This window comes from Emys orbicularis, chromosome 7 (assembly GCF_028017835.1).
Source record: "Emys orbicularis isolate rEmyOrb1 chromosome 7, rEmyOrb1.hap1, whole genome shotgun sequence".
Lineage (NCBI taxonomy): Eukaryota > Metazoa > Chordata > Testudines > Emydidae > Emys > Emys orbicularis.
Window position 1 is genome coordinate 98304803 of NC_088689.1, and position 26520 is coordinate 98331322.

Below are 26520 nucleotides of genomic sequence, written 5' to 3' on the forward strand. Positions count from 1 at the left end.
GTAAGCCTGTGCCCGTACCTCAATCCCCTGCCCCAGCCCTGAGCCCCCCCAAACCTGGAACCCTCCTGCACCCCAAACCCCTCATCCCCTGCCCCAGCCCAGAGCCCTGACCTCCTCCTGCACCCCAGCACCCTGCCCCACCCCTGAGCCCCCCCAAACCCAGAGCCCCTCCTGCACCCCAAGCCCCTCAGCCCCAGCCCAGAGCCCTGACCCCCTCATGCACCCCAACACCCTGCCCCAGCCCTGAGCCCCCCCAAACCCAGAGCCCCTCCTGCACCCCAAGCCCCTCAGCCCCAGCCCAGAGCCCTGACCCCCTCCTGCATCCCAACCCCCTGCCCCAGCCCAGAACCCCCTCCCACACCCCAAACCCCTCATCCCCAGCTCCATTGGGTCGCGTGCATCAACAATTTTCCTCAACTGGGTCCCCAGAAAAAAAGTGTGAAAACCACTGATCTAGAAGATGATAAGGTGATAAGTAACAGCATGGATTTGTCAAGAACAAATCGAGTCAAACCAGCCTGATAGCTTTCTTTGACAGGGTAACAAGCCTTGTGGATGAGGGGAAGTGGTAGATGTGATATATCTTGACTTTAGTAAAGCTTTTAATAGTCTCGCATGACCTTCTCATAAACAAACAAAGGAAATGCAACCTAGATGGAGCTACTATAAGGTGGGTGCATAACTGGTTGGATAACCGTTCCCAGAGAGTAGTTATCAGTCATTCACAGTCAAGCTGTAAGGGCATAACGAGTGGGGTTCAGCAGGGACCAGTTCTGGGTCCAGTTCTGTTCAATATCTTCATCAATGATTTAGATAATGGCATAGAGAGTACACTTATAAAATTTGTGGATGATACCAAGCTGGGAGGGGTTGCAAGTGCTTTGGAGGATAGGATTGAAATTCAAAATGATCTGGACAAACTGGAGAAATAGTCTGAAGTAAATAGGATGAAATTCAATAAGGACAAATGCCAAGTACTCCATTTAGGAAGGAACAATAAGTTGCACACATACAAAATGGGAAATGACTGCCTGGTAAAGAGTACCGCGGAAAGAGATCTGGGGGTAATAGTGGACCACAAGTTAAATATGAGTCAACAGTGTAACACCGTTGCAAAAAAAGCAAACATCATTCTGGGATGTATTAGCAGGAGTGTTGTAATCAAGACATGAGAAGTAATTCTGCTCTACTCCGCACTGATTAGGCCTCAACTAGAGTATTGTGTCCAGTTCTGGGCGCCACATTTCAGGAAAGATGAGAACAAGTAGGAGAAAGTCCAGAGAAGAGCAACAAAAATGATTAAAGGTCTAGAAAACATGACCTATGAGGGAAGATTGAAAAAAATGGGTTTGTTTAGTCTGGAAAAAAGAAGACTGAGAGGGGACATTATAACAGTTTTCAAGTATCTAAAAGGTTGTTACAAGGAGGAGGGAGAAAAATTATTGTTGTTAACCTCTTGAGGATGAGACAAGAAGCAATGGGCTTAAATTGCAGCAAGAGAGGTTTAGGTTGGACATTAGGAAAATCTTCCTAACTGTCAGGGTGGTGAAGCACTGGAATAAATTGCCCAGGGAGGTTGTGGAATCTCCATCATTGGAGATTTTTAAGAGCAGGTTAGACAAACACCTGTCAGGAATGGTCTAGATAATACTTAGTCCTGCCATGAGTGCAGGGGACTGGACTAGATGACCTCTTGAGGTCCCTTCCAGTCCTATCTATCTATCTATCTATCTATCTATCTATCTATCTATCTATCTATCTATCTATCTATCCCCAAACACCCCCTCTATCTATCTATCCCAGGGGTGGGCAAACTACGTCCTGCGAGCCGTTTTAAGCCAGCCCGCGAGCTCCCACTGGGGAGTGGGGTCTGGGGCTTGCCCTGCTCTGGCGCTCCAGCCGGGGCGCTGGGTCGGGGGCCGCACCATGTGGCATGGCCCTGCTCCAGCTATCCAGCCGGGGCACAGGGTTGGGGGCCGCACCACTGCTTCTGGGAGCTGCTTGAGGTAAGTGCCACTAGGAGCCTGCATCCCTGAGCCTCTCCCCACGCCCCAACCCCTGCCCCAGCCCTGATCCCCCTCCCGCTCTCCATACCCCTCGATTCCAGCCTGGAGCACCCTTCTGCACCCCAAACCTCTCATCCTCAGCCCCACCCCAGAGTCTGCACCCCTTCCCACACCCCAACCCCCTGCCCCAGCTCTGATCCCCCTCCCGCTCTCTGAACCCATCCCAAAGCACCCTCCTAGACCCCAAACTCCTCATCCCCAGCCCCACCCCAGAGCCTGCACCCCCAGCCAGAGCCTGCACCCCCTCCCACACCCCAACCCCAATTTTGTGAGCATTCATGGCCCGCCATACAATTTCTATTCCCTGATGTGGCCCTCAGGCCAAAAAGTTTGCCTACCCCTATCTATCCCAATACACCCCCTCTATCTATCTATCCCCATACAATCCCTCAGTACTAGGTTTACCATGGCGCCGGGCCCAGAGTCAGAAGGGGCCCCGGCCAGCCCGATATCCCTGCCAGCTGCCACGCCCCTGCTCCGCCTCTTCCCACCCCTGCTCTGCCCCAGCCCCACCCCCACTCCACCCCTTCCCCCCCCAAACCCTCCCCTGAACTACTTGTCCTGGGGGACTGCAGCAGGGGTCGGGCCGCCCTGCACTCACCAGAGGGAAGTGGAGCGACCCGGCCCCAGCCTGCTTCACTCTGCCAGCTCCCAGCCGCGCTGCTGGTGACTGCTGGGGGCGGTTCCCCCCTACCCCCCAAGTCCCAAGGCTGGGAGCCAGGACAGCAGAGTGAAGTGGGCTGGGGCCGGATTGCTCCACTTCCCGCCGCCCCATGAGTGCAGGGTTGGGCCTGCCCTGCAATCACTGGGCGGCAGGAACTGGAGCAACCTGGACCCAGCCTGCTCCGCCGGCTCATGCTGGGGGGCGGTTCCCCCCTGCCCCCCAAGCCTGGGGAGGAGATGGAGCGGTGGGGAAGGGGCGTGGGATGGGGAAGAGAAGAGGGATGGGGAAGTGGGGGCTGGGGGAAAGAGGCAGTAGGGACGAAGGGAATGGGGTGGGGAGGAAATGGGGCAGTGGGGAAGGGGCATGGGATGGGGAAGAGAAGGATAGGGGAAGCAGGGGCAGGGGAGAAGGAAGGGGGTGGGATGAGGAGGAGATGAAGCGGTGGGGAAGGGGCATGGGATGGGGAAGAGAAGGGGATGGCAGAAGCGGGGGCAGGGGGGAAGCTGGAGCCCAGCATGCGGTATCCCCTTGGCAGACCCTGGGGCTCCCGTTAAGCAGGCCCATCGAACCCTCACCCTGACAAGCCCCACCTCCCCTGCATCTGTACCACCCCACTGAGCCCCCCCAGACACCCTCCCCACTGAGCCCCAACCACCTGCACCTGGACCCCCACCCAATTGAACCCCACATCCCCTGCACCTAGACCCCCCCTGCTGAGCCCCAAACACCTTCATCTGGATCCCCCGCAGAGTCCCATTGCCCCTGCACCTGGAACCCCTCAATGAGCTTCTGTGCATCCAGATCTCCCACTGAGCCGCCCAGACTGCCCCACAGAGAACTCTTACCCCCACCTGGATCCCCCCACACTAAGTCCCTCTGCACTTGGATCCTGCTGCCGGGCTGAGCCTGCTCACCCACACCTGCTGTGCCTGGCACAGGAGGGCAGGGCCCTAGGGTGTTTCTGGGGCAGACCTCGGCCTTGCACTGTGTCAGGGTTGGGTGCAGCCTCACTGCCGAGTCCCTGTCCCGGGGTGGGGTGGGGGAAGGCTGCAGGGTAATCTCCCACCTCCATGCAACCAGTGGCCTGTGCTCCCCACTGCCATATTGGAGCCTCCACATTTATTTATTGACAAATAAAATTTGCAGAATTTTAAAATATTGTGCGCAGAATTTTTAATTTTTTGGTGCAGAATCCCCTCAGGAATATGGGGTGCTGTGCAGCTGTGATGATGGGACTGTGAGGAAGGTGCTGGGCAGTGGGGAGGTCTATTGGCGGGGGGCGCTAGGCAAGCGGTGTGGTGTGCAGGGTGCTGTGCAGTTGTGGTGGGAGGACAGCGGGGGAGGTCTCTGGGAGGGGTGGTGGCTGGGCACAGAGATCTGTGGTGGAGGTCTCTGGGCGAGGGGGCGCTGAGCATAAGGGTGGGGCAGTGTGCAGCAGGGCCGCCCAGAGGATTCAGGGGGCCTGAGGCAAAGCGGGGGAGCAGTGGCGCTTGTACTCACCTGGCAACGGTCTGGGTCTTCGGCGGCATTTTGGCGGCGGGGGGACCTTCAGTCGCTCCGCGTCTTCCGCAGCACTGAAGGACCCCCCACCGCCAAAGATCCAGACCGCCGACGGGCCAGGGCTCGTGGGGCCCCTGCGGGTCCCGGGGCAAATTGCCCCCCCTCTGGGCGGCCCTGCTGGGCAGGGGAGCGGTGTGGTGCGGGCCCACCTTCAAGGGGAAGGGACATGCTGGCAGCACAGGGCTGGGCAGGCCAGTGTGCATCTGGCAGCTGCAGGTTTGTAAACAGAGCCCTCCTGCTGGGTTGCACAGAGCGGGGCTGCTCCCACCGCACTGTGCCTCATTGCCCCCAGCCCACCCTTCACTCTGGAGACTGCCCATCCCGACCCCCGCACCTTACCCCATGGGGGCCCACAAATATGTTTGGCGCTGGGCCCACAAAAAGTTAATCCGGCCCTGCACCCCTTCTATCTATCTAGCTATCTTTCCCCATACACCCTAACTATCTATCCCCCCCTACGGAGAGCCCATGCCGCTCCGATTGGGGTGCTGCCCCCCTCTGTCCATCCCGCCCCCTTGTGGCCGTGTCCTGGGCAGGGCTCCGAGGCGGGGAGGGGGGCAGCCCCTCGGAGCCGCCCTGCTGCCCGGAGCCAGCCCTGGCTCTTGGCCCCCGGCCCAGATTCCTGCCCCCGGCCCGGGATTGGCTGAGCGCGGCACAAACAGCCGGCCGGCCAGCCGCCCTGTCTCGCTCCCTCGCTCCGCCATCCCGGCCCTGCGCCTCTCCCCTTCTCCCTTCTCCTTCGCTCCGGCCGCAGCGGCGCGCGGGGAGACAGGCGCCGGCCGGAGGCGGGGGTGGCGACGAGGGGCCTCCGGAGCGGGGCAGAGCTTGTCTGTCCGTCTTTTCTGCCCTCGCTGTCTGTCCGGGGGGAGCGAAGGAAGGAGAAAAGGCACCGGAGAGAGGGCGGGGTGGCCAAGGGGGCTCGGGGAGGGGAGCGAGGGGTTACGTTCCTTCCTTCCTCGCCGATCCGTTCCCTCCATCCTCGCCCTCTTTGTTTCCCTCTGCCCGGGCCAGCGGAAAGGGGAGGAAGGAGCTGCGGAGAAGGAGTGTGGAGGCGGTCCCTGGGCGGCTGAGCTGTCTCCTGCTGGCTCTTGGCTGCAGGGGCTCCCTTGCCCCCTCTGACCGCCTGCCAGGCGGCTGGTGCCAGGGCGGGGCTGGGGAACGATGTAAAGATGCCCCGGGGGCTGGCACTCTGGGTGCTCCTCTTGCCCTGGCTCTGTGCCCCCGGGGCACAGCCCGCAGCGCCCGCAGCCTCGGAGCGGGCGGCCGTAGCACGGGAGCGCTTCAAGGTGGTCTTCGCCCCGCTGGTCTGCAAGCGGACCTGCCTCAAGGGCCAGTGCCGGGACACCTGCAAGCAGGGCAGCAACATGACCCTGATCGGCGAGAACGGGCACTCGGCTGACACCCTGACCGGCTCGGGCTTCCGCGTGGGTGAGCACGGGGCATGGAGGAGGGACAGCAGGGGTTGGCAGTTATGTGAAAAGGGGCATTGGGGGCTTTGGTTGTCCAGGGAGGGGACTGAGCTGCACTGGGGATGGGGGAGCTGTATGGGGGAGGGGGTGCACTGGAGAGCCCCTCTGGGGCGGAGGGAGGTGCTGGGGGCAGATCAGGGACATGGGGGATAAGGGGCTATTGGAACACGTCTCCCTGATTTCCGCTCTGCATCAGCATGCAGGCTCTGCCTGTGTGGCTGCACTCACCTGTGTGGCTCACACCTGTCTCACCAGCATCGGTTCCACGCAGGCTTTTGCACACTCACCCTGGCGCACTTTGGACATGGAGCTGCTCATACGGCTCCATTCCACCTGTCACATGCTTCTCTTCACATGCGTGTGCCCCTGACATGCCGACACCAGTAGAGGCCCCCAGCCCCTCACCCACACACGGTGCGTGGCCGGGCCCCTTGTCTGCGCACACATTTGCGCACTCACAAATCTCGCATGTTGTGCCACCATCGTGCTCAAGTGGGTGCATTTCCTCCTGTGGGCACTTGCCGACGCACTAACTAGAACTCAGAGGCTTGCACGCTTGGCATTCACTTAGCCGTGTGTGCACTCTCCCCTCTTCCCTGGCAGTTCTTCCAGCAGCAGTTCAGGGCTGGAGGAAAATCTCGCCTCAGCGAATGGCCCCGTCCCAGCTCCCGTCCCCTGGGGCCCGTCCGACGCCTGCACCTCCGGCAGCCGGCCTCCAGTCTAACGCACATGCGTCACACGCACACACATGGAATCCAACGCACACACAGGCAAGGAATCTAACATACACACACTCTCACACACCCAATCTAACACTTGCACACATGCAATCTCATGCACACACCACGCAATCTACCGTATGCACAAGCTAACACACCCAGTCTAACACATGTATGTGCACACACAAACACAATTAAATGCACATGCATACACCCACTCACACAATTAACACACACGTGCGTGCAATCTTGCTTACCCATGCACACTCATGCAGGTTCCCCCACACACTCTCACCCCCCTCCCACTGGCACACACTCGGACATGTGCTCTCACACGCACACTCCTTTGCACTCACAGGAGCCTGGGCCAGCTCCGGCTGCGAATTCCCTGGTTTGTAACATTCCTCAGCTGATGCTGGTGCCCCTCCTGCCAGGCACCATGCCAGCCCCCCCCAGCTGGGGGAAAGATCCCTGGTGCCCCTTCATCCTCCTGCTGGGGGACGGCTGGTGTTGGGGGTGGAGTGACCTTTGGGGCTAACTGAATCCAGAGCTGGGCTGGATCCAGCCCGGAAAATCCCCTCCTGGCCCAGGGCGGGCCCAGCACCTGCACCCAGCCTTTGGTGGGGGAGCGGGAGGGGTGGAGGGTTCAGGGGAGGAGAGGTTTTTTTGGGGGGTGAACTCTTTGATCCTTGCTGAACCAGTTCTACCTCCCCACTGTGGATCTGACCCAGACCTCAACCCCTCCAGTCACCCAGTCACAGACCCCTGGGGAGACCCTCCCCCTGCTTCCCAGCTGGCCCACCCCACATGTCCCTGCCCTCCACACTCCTCCCCCCATGCTCCATCCTCCCCCCAATACCCCTTCCTTCCCTGCCTGCTCCCGTTCACCCCCATGCACCCCTGCACCCCATCCATGCACCTCACCCCATCCTCCATCCAGCCCCCCTCCCACCGTGTGCACCAGCCACACACACTCTGCTCTCCACAGCTTCCCCTGCCCCCCTCACTCAATCCCACCCCAGCATGTGCCCTCTCTCCCCCGTTTTGTCTTAGTGACACAAAGAGACTAAAAATACCTCAGGCTCGAGAAACCGCGGCCTTTATTGACTTTGCACTTGGGAGGGAATGAAATTGAGTCACTGCTGGAAGTGAGGGGGCTGGAGCAGGCGCCAGGTGACCCCCCTTCGCCCACCAGTGCCGACTCGCAGCCCCCTGTCATCCCAGCCCTGAGCTCTGCCACACAATCCCTCAGTCCCGACCTACAATTTTCTCTGTCCCTGAAATCCCTCTCCCACCCCAGCACACTTTTTCAACTCGACACCATGATTCTCCTTCACTTCCTATCCTACCATGGTGTGCGGCTGATCAACAGCCCTTCACGCCCCACCCCAGAGGTGGCCACATCTCAAGCCCTGAGTGCGCAGTGTGTCGGCCTTTCCGATGATGGGACTGCTGCAGGAGCCATTTGCTGTCTTTTTGTTATTGTCCTGAGTGTTTGGATAATCCCTGCTCCAACACTGAGTCACCCGCGCTTGAGCCAGGGCAGCTGGCTGGGCCTGGGAACCGGGTATATACGCACCACTCCCTCCCCTGAGCCACGGCTGTTCAGCTGCCCCTGCAAACTCCCCACTCAGGGAAATAAACCAAACCAGCCTCAGCCTGGGAGTCAGAGCAGGGATGGTGGTGTTTGCTGGGACTGCTGGCTCTGGGAGGGGAGTGGGGTCTAGTGGCTAGAGCAGGGGGCTGGGAGTAAGGGCACCAGCTCTGTCCCCAGCTCTGATTCACTCTGTGACCTGAGGGATGTCACTTCCCGCCTGAATGGCCTCAGCTGGGTATTTCACCCTGTGTGGGTTTGCGGGGAAGGATGTGGGGGAGGAAGGGCTTGTGGTTAAGGCCCTGGGGCCAGGAGACCTGGCTTCTTTTCCTGCCTCTGCCACAGACACCCTGTGTGACCTCGGGTGAGCCCCTTCCCCCTCCAGGCCTGTGTCCCCCCCATCCTGTGTCTATTTAGACTGTAAGGCCTGTCTCTCACCATGGGTCTGTGCAATGTCTGGCACAATGGTTCCTGATCTCGTGTGTGTGTGTGTACAGCGCTCAGCACACCGAGCCCTGATCTCGGTGTTGTGTGTGTGTGTGTGTGTATACAGCACCCAGCGCACTGGGCCCTGATCTCGGTTGTGTGTGTGTATACAGCACCCAGCACACTGGGCCCTGATCTCGTGTGTGTGAGTGTGTGTGTGTGTGTGTGTACGTACAGTGCACTGGGCCCTAATCTCGGTGTTGTGTGTGTGGGTAGCACCCAGCTCACTGGGCCCTGATCTTGGTCGGGGGCCTCCAGGTGCTGCCCCAATACTAACAGGGATGTTAACACATTGGTGTTACATTAGTCCCTGGAGGCCCAGCTGAGATCACAGACTCACACAGAGGAAGAGTTCCTGCCTCTTGTGCTCTGGCCAGCTTCCCCCTCACCTTGTGTGTACCCTGGCTTGCCCGCCGGCTACCCCTCACACGTGTGCCCTGTCTTGCCCGCCGGCTGCCCCCACAGTGTGTGCTCTGGCTTGCCTGCCAGCTCAACGCCATGTGTGCCCTGGCTTGCCTACCGGCTCACCCACCGCGTCTGCCTTGGATTGCCTGCAGGCTCCCCCCGGCATGTGCCCTGACTTGCCCGCCGGCTCCCCCCGTGTGTGCCCTGGAGCAGGGGTTGGATGGGGCAGGGAGCAGGAGGTGGATGGGGCGGGGTGGGGGCAGGGAGCAGGGGGTGGGTGGGGGCAAGGAGCAGGAGGTGGATGGGGTGGGGTGGGTGGGTAGGGAGCAGGGGGTGGGTGGGGGCAGGGGCCAGGGAGCAGGAGGTGGATGGGGGGGCAGGGAGCAGGGGGTGGGTAGGGGCAGGGAGCAGGAGGTGGATGGGGTGGGGGTAGGGAGCAGGGAGTGGGTGGGGCAGGGAGTAGGAGGTAGATGGGGTGGGGGCAGGGAGCAGGGAGTGGCTGCGGGTGGGTGGGGCCAGGCGACTGCGGGGTGGACACAGGCGGTGCGGCAGTGGGGGCAGCGTCGGGGTCCCTGGTCTAATCTCCCTCTCTCTCCCCCCAGTGGTGTGCCCGCTGCCCTGTATGAATGGCGGGCAGTGCACATCCCGTAACCACTGCCTCTGCCCCCCCGAGTTTACGGGGCGCTTCTGCCAGGTGCCGGCGAGCCGCCAGGCCCAGGCCCAGGGGGGGCAGCAGCTGCTGCAGCCGGCAGCGCTGGGGCCCCTCGAGGGCCCGGCAGGTGAGACGGGCTCCAGCAAACACGCCATCTACGCCGTGCAGGTGATCTCCGACGCGCATGGTGCCGGGGAGCCACCCGCCGGCCACAGCCCCAAGGCCACCGTCAGCCACTCCACCTTCATGGTGCCCCTGGGGCCTGGGCACCACTCGTCTGAAGGTACTGCTGCTGGGAGCGGGGTGGGGTCCTGGGGAGTGTGATGGGGATGGAGGGCAAGGGAGGGAGTGATAGGGCGAGTGGGGTGACAGGGTAACTTGGAGTGAGGGGGTGATGGGGCAGGAGAGGGGTGATTGGGTGAGGGTGATGGGGGGCAGGGGTTGTTGGGGGTGAATGATTGGGCAGAGGGGTGATGGGGGCAGGAGACGGGTGATTGGGTGGGGGTGATGGGGGCAGGGGTTGTTGGGGGTGAATGATTGGGCAGAGGGGTGATGGGGGCAGGGGGTTAATGGTGGGGGGAGCCTCTCTCATTTAGGGGAAGTGCCAGGTGTTGTTGCCCGGGGAGGTGGGGGTCAGTGTCAGGGGAGGGTCCATGTGCTGACACCCACTCGGGCCCCACTCCAGTACAGGTCCACCCCCCTCTGCTGAATGTGCGCGTCCACCACCCGCCCGATGCCTCCGTGCAGGTCCACCGCATCGACAGCATCAGCACCGAGGGCACCGGGCCGGGCGCCCAACACCACCTCATCCAGCACCCGGCCCAGAGCTCCATGGGCCAGAAACCCCCCACACCCCATGCCCGGCCCCACACGCACAAACCCCTGGGACGCTGCTTCCAGGAGACCCTGCCCAAGCAATCTGTGAGTTGCCCACTCCCCCAGGAGGCGCTGTGCTGAAGGGAGGGGGGCGGGAGTCAGCAGGGGGTGCTGTGGTACAGGGAGCAGGGAGGGATCAGTAGGGTCGCTGTGCTGCAGGGAGGGGTCAGCAGGGGGTGCTGTGCTGCAGGGAGCAGTGGGGTCAGCAGGGGGTGCTGTGCTGCAAGGGAAGGTGGCGTTCGTGGTCTCACTTACCTGTCGTTTCTCTCTCTGGCGATGGGGGGCACCATTTCTCAGTGTGGGAGCAACCCCCTTCCAGGCCTGACCAAGCAGGAGGATTGCTGCGGGAGCATCGGCACCTCCTGGGGGCAGAACAAGTGCCACAAATGCCCCCACCTGCAGTGTAAGTAATGCCTGCGGCCCCCTTCCCCATACAGCCTCACAAGCCCCCCTGGCCTGCCCCCTGCTAGCGCTCCTGCCCCCACCCCACAGCGCCCCCTGCTGGGAGAGGCTGGGCCGGAGTAGCCAGGAGCTCCCCCAGCCAGTGACCCTGCAGCCCTTCTGCTAGCCAAGAGGGGCTGCCCAGTGCGGGGGAGCCAGGACGGACCCACTGAGGGTCGGTGAGGGCTGGTGTTTGGCTGGTGCTCCCACTTCTCCCCCTGGCCTGGCATCGACCTCTCCCAGCCTGGCACGGGGTTTACGGGAAGCCTGGATGGGGCCTTACGTAGCCAGGCTGTGGCCAGCTGGGCTGCCACATTCCAGCATCTCGCCCTGGGAGCTGGCTGGGCAGTGCCCACCGGTCCCTCCCAGAGCTTCCAGGGCACCATGGCGGGGGATGCGGGGCACTGTGCCCTATGCCCAGCTGGCTAAGATGGGGAGGAGATGGATCAGGTGGCAGGTTCCAACCCTCCATTCTTCCCCTCCCCCTGCACCTACCCCCCCTTCCTGGCGCTCCCACTCAATGGCTTTTCCAGCTCCCGGGGATCTGTGAGCCGCAGGGTGTTTGTGTTAGAGGTAGCCAAGAATGTGCTTCATGGCCTGGCTCCTTGTTCTCCGGCTGGGCAGGGCCCCCCCACCCCGCTCCCTTTCATCACGCTTTGGCTCTTCTGGGCAACTTCCTGTCTGCAGCCGCCACCCACCCATCCCTGTGGGAAGCACTGCCCACCCCCTGGGGGTGAGAGGAGCATGTGGGGTAGGAGAATGGAACCGTTTGTTACCTGAGGGAGTGCACGGGTGCTGCCACCCCGGCCTCTCCCAGCAGGGGGTGCTGCAGGGAGTGGGGCAGGAGCTGGCTGCGGGGGAGCTCCTGGCTACTCCAGCCCTTGCCTCTCCCAGCAGAGGGCACTGTGTGGAGTGAGGCAGGAGCACAGGGGGAGTTCTCAGCCGGCCATTCTGAGCTAACTTGCCCCTGGGGGCAGTTTCTCCTTACCCATCAGTCAGTAGCCAGCTGTGACTCGGGGGTGGGGGGCTGTCCCTGTTCCCCCTGTCTCTCACTGCCTCTGTTGCCCATGTGAGTTGTGATAATGCCTCACCCTTTTCCCAGCCCTGCCCTCTGCACAGGCCAGTGGTGGTGAGTCCCTCAGGTTAATAATTCCCATGGTCCCTTGGAATTCTGTTGCCTTTTGAATCTCACTGGGACAACCCCCCTCATCCCCAGCATCCCCCCAGTGCATCTTTCTCTTTCTTCTCAGTCTTTCTTTCCATCGCTTCCCCCCCCCCCCAATGTTCCCCAGCTTGGACGGATCAGGAGCAGCCTGGCTGCACACGCCTGCTGGAATGAACATCGTCCCATGTCCCCGCCCCCCGCGCCTGCTGGCCTGGCTGTGGTAGTGAGACCAGCGCAGGCGCTGGCTAGCTGATCACTGCTTCCCCCAGCACCACCCCCACCGGGGCCGCTGCTGAGGGGGGCGAGGAGCCAGAGACCCTGGGCCAAGAGGCAGTGCGTCCAAACCGCCGTCTGTGCAAGCGTCTGGCACCCGTGCTGGGCTGTGTCTGTGCCTCTGCTATTGCAATGGTGATGCAGACCCCCATAGCCCCCCCTAGCTGGAGATTAGGCCGTGTCTGGCTAGGTGCCGTGCAGACCCTCATAGCCCCCTCCCCCGTGCCTGAGGTCTGGGCCCTGCCCCAGGCCCTGCACAGATACAAGAGACAGTGTCTGCCCTGTCGGGCTCAATGTCTAGACAAATGAATAGGAGGGGAAGGAATGGCACCGAGTGGGAATGGGACTTGCCTGAGGTCAGTGGCAGAGCTGGGATAGAACCCAGGAGTCCTGAGTGCCAGTTTCTCCCTGCTCTAACCCGCTAGGCTCCGCTTCCTTCCCAGAGCCTGGGCTAGACCCCAAGAGTCCTGCCCTCACCTGTACACCACGCTGCGTCCTCGCTCCCGCTGATTCCCCCTCTGGGGTTTGTTGTGTGTTGCAGACTCGGGGGTGCAGAAGACAGGCCCGATCCGAGGGGAGCACGGGGGTGATTGCCCACAGGGATACAAGAGACTGAACAGCACCCACTGCCAGGGTACCCGGCGGGCACTCTCTGGGTGGGGGGACTGAAGACCTGCTTCTGTGTGTGTGTTGTGTCCGTGGAATGTGTCGTGTGTTGGGCTGTGCTGTGCTGTTGACCCATCTCTCCCCAAACACACTTTAACGAGTGTGCTCTGTGGGGAGTGTGCGTTGTGTTGTGTGTCCTAGTGTTACTGACCCCTCTCCCTCCCTGTGCAGACATTAACGAGTGTGCCCTGTGGGATGTATGTGTGTTGTGTGTGCATTGTGTTGTTGTGTTGTGTTGCTGACCCCTCTCTCTCCCCGTGCAGACATTAACGAGTGTGCCATGCAGGGCGTGTGCCAGAATGGCGAGTGTCTCAACACCCAGGGCAGCTTTCGCTGCGCATGCAAACCTGGCCACATGCTGGGCCCATCCCGCAGCCAGTGTGTCCGTATGTAGGGGGACCGGGGGTAGGCTGGGGGGTCAGGGGGACTGGGAGGGTTGGGCAGGGGGCTTGGAGCTGCATTGACCCTGTCTCCTGGGGGGGTGATGGGGGCTCAGTGTCTCTCTGGGGAACCCAGCTGGGGGCGGGGGGATGAGGAGAGGGGCTCGGAGCAGCACTGACCCTGTCTCTCCCGGGGTTGCAGCAGAGAAGTCAGGGGAGAAGAGCCTGTGTTTCCGGCTGGTGAGCCCGGAACTCCAGTGTCAGCACCCACTGCCCACTAAGCTGACCCGCCAGATGTGCTGCTGCAGCGTTGGCAAGGCCTGGGGGGCCCGCTGCGAGCGCTGCCCGGCTGATGGCGCAGGTAAGGAACCGCAAACTGGGCGGGGATGGAGTATCTGCCACAGCACTGCCACGGGGAAGCTCGCAGTGCTGGACTCACCGGCTGGGGGCACTGCCACGGGGAAGCTCACAGCGCTGGAGTCACTGGCTGGGGCACTGCCACAGGGAATTTCGCAGTACTGGAGTTCCTGGCTGGGCCACTGCCACAAGGAAGCTCACAGCGCTGTAGTCACTGGCTGGGGCACTGCCACAGGGAATTTCACAGTGCTGGAGTCCCTGGATGGGGCACTGCCACAAGGAAGCTCGCAGCGCTTTAGTCCCTGGCTGGGGCACTGCCACAGGGAAGCTCGCAGCGCTGGAGTCACCACCGGGGGACACTGCCACAGGGAAGCTTGCAGCACCAGTGTTAAACTGTCTCCTCTCCCATCTGGCAGCTGCCTTCAAGGAGATTTGCCCAGCGGGGAAGGGCTACCACATCCTGACGTCCCACCAGACCCTGACCATCCAGGGGGAGAGCGACTTCACCCTGCACATCCACCCCGACGGCACCACGGACCTGCAGCAGCAGCGCGAGCTGCCCAGCCTGCCACCCCTCGAGGGGGACTCTCAGGAGTCCGAAGGTCAGAGACCCTGGGGAGGAGACTGGATTGGGCACGGGGCCAGGGAGGTGCCACTGGCACTGTGCCCACCAGGACATGGGGGTTCCCTAAATTTTCCCCTAGTGAACCCAAGTAATAGCAGGGGTTGTACCCCACTTTGCCCCATGTTGAACCCCAGTATTCTCACAGGCTGTACCCCACATTGACCCATGATGAATCCCAGTATTCCCAGGGGCTGTACCCCAAATTCTCCCATTGTGAAACCCTCTCTGAGAATATGGGGTTCACAGACAGATAATTTGGAGGTCCCTATATTCTCCGAGGGACAAGCCCACATTCCCCAACAGTGAACCCCATGTTCTCACAGAGGTGTGCCCCATATTCTCCCATGGTGAACTCCATGTTCTCTGGAGCACCCCAAATTCACTAAGGGTGAACCCCACTTTCTCAGAGCTGTTACTCCCTTCTTTGTTGGCAAACCCCCAAATCTCAGGGGGCAAACCCCATGTTGTCAGAGCTGTTACCCCAAATTCTCTAAGGGCAAACCCAATTTTTCAGGAGTACACCCTGTTATCTAAGAACCCCAGAATCCCAGAGCTGGGAGACCCTGCTCTCAGAGCAAACCCCCCGCTCTCAGGAGGTGAACCCCACATTCTCAGCCTGGCATGGCAGGATCTGACCCCGGGCCCTGTGTTTGTCTCTTGCAGCTGTCACCACGGCCATGGTGAGTAGGGCCTCCAGAGCAGCAGAGGAGCAGCGGATGAGCGGAGGGGTGATGTGGGTGTGGGGGGAGGATGGAGGGAGTGGGAAAGGAGGTGCTGGAAGGTGGTGGGTGAGACGGAGGGAGGAGAGGAATGAATGAAAGAACGAGAGAGGGGGAGGAATGAAGCGAAGCAGAGGGAGGAATAGGGCACCCGGCTGGGTAGTGGAGAAGAGCGGGTGCCCCCACCGTTTAACCACTCCCCCTCCAGTTGCCAGCATATCGGACCAACTCAGAGGAGCAGTCAGTGGACCAGTTCTATGCCAGTGCAGCCACCCTGGGCGCCCGCTACCCTGGTGAGTGATGGAAGAAAGGGCACTGCTGCGGGGAAGCTCGCAGTGCTGGAGCCCCTGGCTGGGCACTGCTGTGGGGAAGCTCGCAGCGCTGCTAACCCTGTTCTGTCTCCATTGGGTCACAGAGGTGGTGGCCCGTCCCACGACTGCCGTGGTGCAGAAGGTGCTGCCAGATCAATACACGCGTAGTGCCGTGGAGATCGCACCCACGCAGGTGACAGGTGAGAGCCTCACGGCAGGGGTGGGGGGCTGCACGCCAGCAACCTCCCCCACTCCCCTTTGGGAGAAATTTCACATTCATGGACCAAACTTCCCTGCTGGGGCCCCCCTTAATTATCGGGGGTGAACCCCAAACGTTCCCCAGCGACGTGCACGTTCTCAGGAGGGTCCCCCAAGTCCTTTCCGGGCTGACGATGTCTCCTGAGCGCCCCGGCCCGATGCAGTGTGGTCCCTGCAAGCTGCTATCGCAGCGGCCCTAGGGGTGGGGAACTCCTGGCTCTTCTGGGGATCTATGAGAAAGAGATCTGGCTCCTATGTCTGAGCCATTCGTCCTGATCCCCCCGGGGCTGCGTCTGTCTGTCCCTGCAGAGACGGATGAGTGCAAGCTGAACCGCAATATCTGTGGCCATGGAGAGTGTGTCATGAATTTGTCCGGCTACACCTGCATCTGCTACCCGGGCTACCGCTGGCATGCCCAGCGCAGGTTCTGCACAGGTAACATGCTGCCTTGCCCTCCTTTGTGGACGTGCGACACATGCCCAGGGACAGGCATGTGCATGGCTGTGTGGGGGCACATCATGCCCACCCCGCTGCATTCATGGAGGTGTCAGCACCCTGGAGGGTCACAAGCATCTGTATGACGGAGTGACCCCCGGGTATGCCTGCATATACAGGTCTGTGATGCCCCCCCCCCCAGCCTGTATGCAAGGGTGCGACACGTGTGTCTGCACAACAGGCGTGTGACATGCCCGCACAGCTGCACAACAGGTGTGCAACATGCCTGCACAGGTGTGTGACACGACCACACAGCTGTACAATAGGTGTGTGACACACCCGCAAGGCGGCCTGTGGAAGTCTGAGACACCCACCCTGCTTGCGCACGCTGGTAGCTAGGCCTGCAACACATGCACAACTACACATGCAAACCTGTGACCCCGGCCCCTGACATACGCATGTGGCCAGGGCTGTGACAGGCCGGCATCCCGGCATGGCGGGGGTCAGTCATTCTTTCTCCCTCCCGCCTCCCGCCTACTACAGACGTGAACGAGTGTGAGGCAGAGCCATGCGGCATCGGCAAGGGCGTCTGCATGAACACGGGCGGCTCCTACAATTGCCATTGCAACCGGGGGTACCAGCTGAAGGTGCACAAGGGCGTGCGCTCCTGCGTGGGTGAGCACCTTGGGGGCAGGGGCTGGGGGAGGGGCTGCTGGGAGCTGGGGAAACAGGGCATGGGGGAAGGGGGGTGGGGGGATGGACTGGGGGAAAGGGGAGCTGAAGGATGGAAAGGAGGGCTGGGGGCTGGGGGAAGTGGGGCTGGGGGAAGTGGGCATGGGGGATGGGAAGGAGGCATGGGGGATGGATAGGGAGTTGGGGGGGAAGGGGTGATCGGTAAAGTCCTGTACCCCCTCCTCTGCCCTGTTCACACCCACCTCTCCGGCAGACATTGATGAGTGCTCCAAGCCCCACATCTGTGGGGACGGGGGAACCTGTGTCAACTACCCTGGGCACTACAAGTGTGAATGCCACCCCGGCTACCGTCTCAAGCCTTCCCGCCAGCCCCTCTGCGAAGGTAAGGGCTGGGCTGGGCTGGAAAGGGAGAGGGAGGAGAGATCCCCAACAGCCTGGGAGACAGAGACCCTACAATAACAAACCAACGGCCCTGAGAGATTCTATCATAACAAGTGGGTGTGCACAGCCTGAGCAGTAGTGAAAGCCAGAAATTTCCAAAGACCCAACAAGAACAAACAGGTGCACACAGCCCCAGAGTTACTGAGAGACCCTACGACAACAAACCAGTGCCCCGAGAAACCCTACAATAGCAAACCAATGTCTAGGCCCAGAGCTTGCATGAGACCTCAGAACAAGAAGACAGTGCCCCTGAGCAACCCTTCTCACAACAACCTATCAAGTAGAGTTGTCAGAGACCCTATGATAACAAACCAACTCCCCACTTGCCAAAGGGCTCGCTGAGTCCTCAAGGGCCCTGCCCTGTGCTCTGCCCCTTGTGGGGCTCCCCCAAAGGCCCCTCACCCTTCACCTTTTCTCTCTCCCCGCAGACATTGATGAGTGCCTGGACACCGGCACCTGCCCCGACGGGAAGTGTGAGAACCGGCCAGGCACCTACAAATGCAGCCCCTGCCCTCCGGGCTTCCGGGGCCAGCATGGGATTTGCTATGGTAAGCGCTGGCCACAGAACCCAGGAGTCCTGGATCCCAGCCCCCGGCTCTAACCCAGTAAACCCCCATCCCCCTAGTGCTGAGGTTAGTGCAGTATCTGGGGTGTGACTCTCATGCCCCCGTGGTGGGAGGTGCCCTGTGCAGCCCCCAATGGGCTGGGGGACATTCGGCCCAGACCAAACTTGGCTGCAGGGGACTGGGTTGCAGGTCAAAAGTTGCGTGGGGGACAGGGTTGGGATTCAGCGTCTGTGTCCCCCCCAGATGTGGATGAGTGCTCCGAGGAGACCCCGTGCAAACACGGCTGGTGTGAGAACCTGCCCGGCTCCTTCCGCTGCACCTGTGGGGAGGGATTTGCACCCACGCCCAATGCCCGGAGCTGCCTGGGTAACTAGATCTCCTGCCCTCCCAGGGCCTCCCTGCTCTAACCACTGCACCCCACTCCCCTCCCAGAGTCCCCTGCTCTAACCACTGCACCCCCTGCCCTCCCAGAGCCTCCCTGGTCTAACCACTGCACCCCACTCCCCTCCCAGAGCCCCCTGCTCTAACCACCGCACTCCCTGCCCTCCCAGGGCCCCCTGCTCTAAGCACCGCACCCCTCCCCTCCTAGTGCCCTCTTCTCTAACCACTGCACCCCACTCCCCTTCCAGAGCCCCCCTGCTCTAACCACCGCCCTCCCTGCCCTCCCAGGGCCCCCTGCTCTAAGCACCGCACCCCTCCCCTCCTAGTGCCCCCCTGCTCTAACCACTGCACCCCACTCCCCTCCCAGAGCCCCCTGCTCTAAGCACCGCACCCCTCCCCTCCTAGTGCCCCCTGCTCTAACCACTGCACCCCACTCCCCTTCCAGAGCCCCCCTGCTCTAACCACCGCCCTCCCTGCCCTCCCAGGGCCCCCTGCTCTAAGCACCGCACCCCTCCCCTCCTAGTGCCCCCTGCTCTAACCACTGCACCCCACTCCCCTTCCAGAGCCCCCCTGCTCTAACCACCGCACTCCCTGCCCTCCCAGGGCCCCCTGCTCTAAGCACCATACCCCCTGCCCTCCCAGATCGGAGGACAGAAGCCAGGATTCTGACTCCCTGCCCCCGCTCTCTCTCCCTGCAGATGTGAATGAGTGTGAGGATCGGGGGCTTTGCCCCAGCGGGGTCTGTGTCAACACCCTGGGCTCCTTTAAGTGCCAGTGCCCAGCTGGCTTCCACTCAGTGAAGGACAGGCCACGCTGTGAAGGTGAGGGGCTGGGCCATGGGGTGGAAGGGTGAAGGGGGCTGAGCTGGTGGTTGGGGGGCATGTAGGGCTCAGGGTGAGGGATCTGGGCCAGGGAACTGCCTGTGGGCAGTGGGGGGTCAGCGGGTCGGGGGGGCTGCCTGTGGGAGTAAAGCAGCTGTGTGAAGGGGCTGGGTGGAGGGGTTTGTGGACATGGGAACTGTGAGAGGGTCAGGCTGGGTGACCATGTAGGGGGGGCTGGACGAGGGGGCCAGGCTGGGTGGCCATGTCAGGGGGGCTGGGGGGGGGAGGCTGGACTGGGTGGCTTTGTTGTGGGGGGGGGGGGGGGCTGGGTGAGGTGGCTGGACTGGGTGGCCATGTGGGGGCTGGGCGGCCATGTCTGTGGGGGGCTGGGTGAAGGGGCCAGGCTGGGTGGCCATGTCCGGAGGGGTGGGTGTGGGTGAGGGGGCCAGGTTGGATGGCCATGTCCGGGGGGGCGCTGGGTGAGGGGACCAGGATGGACGGCTACGTGAGGTGGGGGCTGGGAGTGGCCCCCTCACCCCGCAGCTCTCCATGTTGCAGACATTAACGAATGTGACTTCCCGGCCGCCTGCATCGATGGCGAGTGTGTCAATTCTGTGGGCTCCTACCGCTGCCTGTGCCGCGCCGGGTACAAGCTGGTGAATGGCAGAAAGTGCCAAGGTGAGGTGGGGGTGTGGCACAGACAAGTGTGAGCATCCGTGTGTGTGTGGGCACGGCATGCCAGGAGTCTGGTGTTCCACACACGGGAGTCTGACACAGTGAGGAAAGCGTGTTGCACTGAGTGTGAGCAGCTGTGTGTGGCAACACAAGGACATGGCACACAGGGGGTAGGTAGGAAAGTCTGGGCATGGCGAGGTATGAAGGCCCGTGAAACACTAGGCTTCAGGAATGCCTCGTGCCCAAGTGTGAGCCTGATATGCTGCAAACTGGGCCTGTCACGAGTAAGAGCGAACACCAGGGTGTGTGTGAGGGACAGAATGTGTGGAGCTGCACAAAGCGGTGCAAGGGCCCATGCATGTGTGTCTTAGTGAGCATGGCACACTGGAAAAGGAATGAGTACAAGCCTGTGTGTGTGTGTGTATATAGCTGGGTGTGAGTGTCCGTGAGTGTGAGTTTGTGTACTGTAGGGTGACACACACGGGGCATAGGTTTGTGGCGTGGATGAGTGTGTATCTGTGAGTGGGCACAGGTGTGGTTGTGCAGCAAGCGTGCCATTGCACATCCCCTGCCTCTGTCTCCCACTGGTCTCCTCCCAGATATCGACGAGTGTGCACTGGACCCCAGCTTGTGCCTGCCCCACGGGACATGTGAGAATGTGGACGGCTCCTACATGTGCGTGTGCGATGAGGGATACACCCCATCTGAGGATCAACATAGCTGTGAGGGTGAGAGTGGGACGGGGGGCCTTCCCCTCTGAGGGGCACTGGCTCTGATCTGGCGCCAGGGTGGGGCACTGTGGGATTGATTTACCCTCTTCCCCCCAGATCTGGAGCCCCCCGACCACAAGAAGGAATGCTACCTGAACTTCGATGACACTGTTTTCTGTGACAGCGTCCTGGCCACCAACATCACCCGCCAGGAGTGCTGCTGCTCACTGGGGGCTGGCTGGGGTGACCACTGTGAGATCTACCCCTGTCCCGTGCCCAACTCAGGTGGGACACAGCCTACCCCCTCCTCCATGCCACCCTCCCCCATTCCCACTGCCACCAATGAACCATGGAACTACCTGCTACTGCACATGGTGTGACTGTGAACATCCAACCCCCGGGCTCCAAGGCAACTACTAGAATCCAGCTGGGGGGGGGGGGGGGGGTCAGGAAGGCATTACCCATGGAGGGAGTGGAGGGATACTGGGCAGGATGGGCCCCTTGGTCTGATGTGGGGGCAGGGAGGGGGGATACCAGGCTGGATGGGCCAAAGGTCTGATCCATGGGGCAGGGAGAGGGAATATCTGGTCTAGACATTAATCCCTCTTCCCCAATGTGCATGTCATCCCCCTCCCCTGCAGCCGAGTTCCACTCCCTGTGCCCTGACGGGAAAGGATTCATCCTGGATGACAACATCCTGAACTATGGCATCCCCGCCCACCGGGGTGAGTGCCAGGGCCCACACCCTGATCTGCTTGGCGGCTGCACTCGAGGGCTGGGGGATCAGAAGCCAATGTTACACCTTCCCCTGCACCCTCCCCCACGAGTCACAGGGATTCCAACCCTGCAACCCTCCTACCTGGCCATTACAGCCTCCCACACTCCACCCCAGAGGCAACTGCATCTCAGTGCCAGCCAAGGGATCCCTGTATAAACAACCCCCATATCCCACCCCAGAGTTGGCTGTATCTCAGCACTGGACGAGGGATCCCTGTATAAACAGCTGCTGCACCCCACCCCAGAGGCAGCTGCATCTCAGCGCTGGGCGAGGGATCCCTGTATAAACAGCCACTGCACCCCACCCCAGAGGCAGCTGCATCTCAGCGCTGGGTGAGGGATCCCTGTATAAACAGCCACTGCACCCCACCCCAGAGTTGGCTGTATCTCAGCGCTGGGTGAGGGATCCCTGTATAAACAGCCACCGCACCCCACCACAGAGTTGGCTGTATCTCAGCGCTGGGTGAGGGATCCCTGTATAAACAGCCACTGCACCCCACCCCAGAGTTGCTTGTATCTCAGCGCTGGGTGAGGGATCCCTGTATAAACAGCCCTCCTTCCCCACCCCGGGGCTCCTTGCAGACATTGACGAGTGCAGCCTGTTCAGGGAGGAGATCTGCAAGGAGGGGAAGTGCGTCAACACGCAGCCGGGCTACGAGTGCTACTGCAAGCAAGGCTTCTACTATGATGGCAACCTGCTCGAGTGTGTGGGTGAGGAGGGCGAGTGGCATCAGCTCGGGCGGGCAGATACCCTGGTCTAGAGCTGGGGAGGGGGGGGGGGGGGCAGACAGGGATGCCGTTCTAGGGGGCGCTGCTGTGATCTGGCCTTGGTGGGGGGACTGGCTGGCTCAGGGGGGTGAGTGGGGAATGGGACATGGGACCGGTCCCCTCTAGGGGGCGCTGCTGTGATCTGGCCTTGGCAGAGGAACTGGCTGGCTTGTGGGGGTGGGGGAATGGGACACAAGCCTTCCCCTCTAGGGGGCACTAGCTGTGATTGGGGTGGGGCCAGGTGGCCAGGAGGGGTGCCGAAAGGAGGGGCTGGGCTCTGAGCCATGCCCTTTCCCCCCAGATGTGGATGAGTGCCTGGACGAGTCGAACTGCGTGAATGGGCTGTGTGAGAACACGCGGGGGGCCTATGTGTGCACCTGCCCTGCCCCTGCCGTCTATGACCCCACCCACAAGAAGTGCCTGGCACCCAGCGAGATCGGTGAGTCCCCTTCACGCATGACATGAGCTCACTGGGTCTGAGCTTTGGCCCTGGCCAGGTGGGCAGCCCCATCACAGCCCTACCTCCTCCTGGCCCCTTTGCAGGTGGGATGCTGGGGACAGAGCTTCCTTCCTCCCCAGGTGGGGGGCACATTGGTGGGGTGTGGACTTGCGAGCAAAGATGCCCCCTGCTGGCTCTTGGTGTCATGATGACCAATTTGGGGTCCTTGGTGCCATGACAACCCACTGAGCCTGTGACATTAGAGCAGGGGTGGGCAAACTTTTTGGCCTGAGGGCCGCATCGAGTTTCATAAATTGTATGGAGGGCCGGTTAGGGGAAGGGGTTGTGGACCGGCCCCCACCTCCTATCTGCCCCCCCCAGACTCCTGCCCCATCCACACATCCCCGCTCCCTGTTCCCTGACCGCCCCCGGACCCCCGCCACCCCATCCAACCCCTCCTCTCATTCCTGACGGTCCCCCCGGGACCCCTGCCCCATCCAACCACCCCTTCTCCCTGTGCTCTGACTGCCCCCGGAACTCCTGCCCCTGACTGCCCCCTGCCGCCCCATCCAACCCCCCCTCCTTCCTGACTGCCCCCCCCCCCGGGACCCCTGCCCCCATTCAACCCATTCCCCCCCGACCAACCCGACCCCTATCCACACCCCCGCCCCGACCACCACCCCGAACTCTCCTGCTCTCTATCCAACCCCCCCCCCCCGTGCCGTGCCCCCTTACTGTGCTGCTGGCAGCGCTACAGCTGGGCCACCACACAGCACCGCACCGGGTCAGGCCAGGCTCTGACTGAGCTGCCCCAGGAGCTCACAGCCCCGCCACCCAGAGCATTGCACCGGCGGAGCGAGCAAGCTGAGGCTGCGGGGGAGGGGAAACAGCGGGGGAGGGACTGGGGGCTAGCCTCCGGAGGCAGGAGCTCAGGGGCTGGGCAGGACGATCCCGCGGGCCATAGTTTGCTCACCTCTGCATTAGAGGTGATTCCTGCTGGCCCCTAATGCCATGGCAACCCCATCAGGTGCAGAGTTACCATGATGACCACGGCTGGCCCTTGATGCCATAGCGATCTCATCAGGTGCAGTGTTACCTTGGTGACCCTGGCTGGCCCCTGATGCCATGGTGACCTCATCAGGTGCAGTGTTACCATGTTGACCCTGGCTGGCTCCTGATGCCATAGTGACCCTTGTCAGTCTGGTGGTGCCATGGCGATCCCTGCTAGTCCCCAATGCCATGGCAACCCTGTCAAGCCCCTGATGCCCTGTGACCGTATCCTGGCCCTGCAGATGTGGACGAGTGCCGGGACCCCGGGGCCTGCCGGCACGGGCGTTGCATCAACACACTGGGCTCCTTCTACTGTGAGTGCAGCCTGCCCTGGATGCTGGATCCCAGTGGCAAGGAATGCCAGCTCCCCGACATGCAGGCAGGTGAGGGGCACACAGGGCTGAGTGCTACTGCACAGGCCCAGGAGAGTGGGGGTGCTTGGGATTGTGAACCTGACTCTGTGAGCGAGCAGGGGAGCGAGTGTGAATGAGTGAGTGTGAGCATGTCACTGAGTGTGAGCAGGGGTGACTGTGTGTCCCTGATTGTGAGCCGGGGTGAGTGTGAGCACGTCACTGATTGTGACCATGGTGGTTACGAAGATTGTGAGTGTGCTCCTGTCGTTGCCGGTGCCCGTGTGTGGGTGTGCACCTACTTGGGTGTGCAGTGAGTGTGGTGGTGTGCACAAGGGCCCGTCCAGCATGCCAGGCCCTGTGGGAGTGTCTCCTGCGGGTGCTGGCTGGGATGGTGCTGTGGGCTCCCCTCCTCTCTCTCTTCCCTGGCAGACCGGGCGGCCGATCGGCGCGACATCTGCTGGCAGCACCGGGGGGAGGACAGCATGTGTGCCTCCCCGCTCAACGGCTACCACCTGACCTATGAGGAGTGCTGCTGCCGCTACGGCAAAGGCTGGGGCTTCCAGTGCCGCGCCTGCCCCCCCCGCAGCCCAGGTAGCACGCATGCCCAGCCTGCCCTCTGGGGCTGTTGGCTTCAGTCCTGGGGTGGGGGGACTGGCTGGCTTGGCGGATGGGGAGTGGGGTACAGGGCCTTTACCCTCTGGGGGCTCTGGCTGACTCAGGGGATGGGGAGTGGGGTATGGGGCCTTTCTCCTCTGGGGGCTGCTGGCTCCTGTTTGGCCCCAGGGTGGGGGCTCTAGCTGTCTCAAGGGGATGAGGAGTGGGGTATGGGACCTTTCTCTTCTGGGGGCTCTGGCTGGCTCAAGGAGATGGGGAGTAGGATATGGGGCCTTTCTCCTCTGGAGGTTGCGGTCTCCTGTCTGGCCCCACAGTGGGGGGGGACGACTGGCTGGCTCAGAGGGACGGGGAGTGGGGTACAGGATCTTTCCACTCTGGGGGCTCTGGCTCTAGTTGCACTGGGCAGGATCTGATGGGATGTGATTCACTGGGCAGGATCTGATGGGATGTGCCCCCACTGGTGGGGGCTCTAGCTGTCTCAAGGGGATGAGGAGTGGGGTATGGGACCTTTCTCTTCTGGGGGCTCTGGCTGGCTCAAGGAGATGGGGAGTAGGATATGGGGCCTTTCTCCTCTGGAGGTTGCGGTCTCCTGTCTGGCCCCACAGTGGGGGGGGACGACTGGCTGGCTCAGAGGGATGGGGAGTGGGGTACAGAATCTTTCCACTCTGGGGGCTCTGGCTCTAGTTGCACTGGGCAGGATCTGATGGGATGTGATTCACTGCTATGTGTCCCAGGCTGGTTGTTGTGGTTCCTTGCAGGGCAGCAGTGTCAGCCATCTCAGAGCGAGAGCAACTCCTTCTGGGACCTCAGCCCCTTGTTCCTGGGCCAGTCCCGCAAAGGTTAGTGATCCTTCTATACACAGCCCCCATGCCCATCCCAGAGGTGCTGCATCTCACTGCAGGCCAAGGGGTTCCTGTATGAACAGCCCCCTGTGCCCCACCCAAGAGTCAGCTGCATCTCTGTGCTAGACAAGGGATCACTCTTCCACATGCCCCTTCCCTCAGTTTCAGCTGCATGGGAATGGGCTCCCTGCCATTCCCATGGTCTCATCTGTGTCCCCCCCACCTTTGTACCCCACCCCCTCTCAGAGGATGACACCTCAGAGGAGGATTCAGATGAATGTCACTGCCTGAACGGCCGCTGTGTCCGGACCTACCACGGTGCAGTTTGCGAGTGCCCTGCTGGCTTCCAGCTAGACGCCACCCGCATCCGCTGCCTGGGTAAGAGCGCCAAGCCCCGGGAATTACATGCATTGCAAAGGGATGTGCTCTCCACACCACCAGGGCTCCTGAGTACTATCCTGGGATGGGAGTCTGGTCTAGCGGATTAGAGCAGAGATGGGGTTGGGAGCCAGGACTCCTGGGTTCTCTTCCCTCTTCACCTTTCACAACCAGTGCTGCTAGCTGTCTCTCGGTGCCTGGTCTATTGGGGGATGCAGGTTGAAGACCCATACTCACGCTCCAGACCACAGTCACTCCATTAACCCTTTCCCTCCCTCTCTCCACCCACAGACATTGACGAGTGCCGGGAGCTGAACCAGCGAGGCCTGCTGTGCAAGAACGAGCGCTGCATCAATACCAATGGCTCGTACCGCTGTGCCTGCAAGCCAGGCTTTGTCCGATCCCGCCACCATGGGGGCATGTGCATCCCCCAGCGTCGCCGATAGCCCCGTCACCCACCGGGGGCGCTGCCAGCTGACACAAGAGAGACACTCTGTCGCTAAGGGGTCACATCCTGTTTGGGGGGAACGTAATATTTTTTAATTGCTAAAAATGGGGCATTTTATTGGGTTTTCCTCCCTCTGCAAGATTTTTTTATTAGCATTATCTTAGGGCTGCATTTGCACTCGTTTCTGTAGGAACCAGGTATACAAAAGCCAACAACCCTGTAAATAATGAGAAGGAAGCTAATGAATTAATTAAATTGCGGGAGTGGATCCTGGGCTAGGTGTTTGTGTGCTGTGCTGTCTGCATTGGTGGGGGAGGGCAGACTCTGCAGCTGCTGCCCCCCAACAGTGGGTGCTGTGACAAGGGAGGCAGGGCAGCCTGCATCCTTGCAACCCCACCCAACTCAGCCCTCCAAATGGCCCCCCCTGTGGAAAGCCTGGGCA

The 26520-nt window shown here is 61.5% G+C and overlaps 1 protein-coding gene across 2 annotated transcripts; it reads left to right on the forward strand.

Annotated features, from left to right (window-relative positions):
• The first annotated feature begins 5558 nt into the window (after positions 1-5558).
• LTBP3 (latent transforming growth factor beta binding protein 3) lies at positions 5559-26076 on the forward strand. Of its 2 annotated transcripts, XM_065408127.1 has the most exons (27): positions 5559-5718; positions 9566-9898; positions 10301-10536; positions 10789-10894; positions 12912-13004; positions 13300-13422; positions 13619-13777; positions 14190-14375; positions 15333-15410; positions 15533-15628; positions 15996-16121; positions 16665-16796; positions 17068-17196; positions 17684-17803; positions 18065-18187; positions 18901-19023; positions 19582-19701; positions 20298-20426; positions 20526-20693; positions 21050-21133; positions 21768-21896; positions 22255-22392; positions 23685-23825; positions 24225-24386; positions 25169-25249; positions 25499-25630; positions 25922-26076. In XM_065408127.1, the coding sequence occupies exons 1-27, from the start codon at positions 5655-5657 to the stop codon at positions 26074-26076; spliced, it is 3666 nt and encodes a 1221-aa protein (XP_065264199.1). In that variant the 5' UTR covers positions 5559-5654. The 2 variants fall into 2 exon arrangements, with proteins under 2 accessions (XP_065264199.1, XP_065264200.1); XM_065408128.1 differs by lacking the exon at positions 23685-23825.
• The last annotated feature ends 444 nt before the right edge of the window (positions 26077-26520 follow it).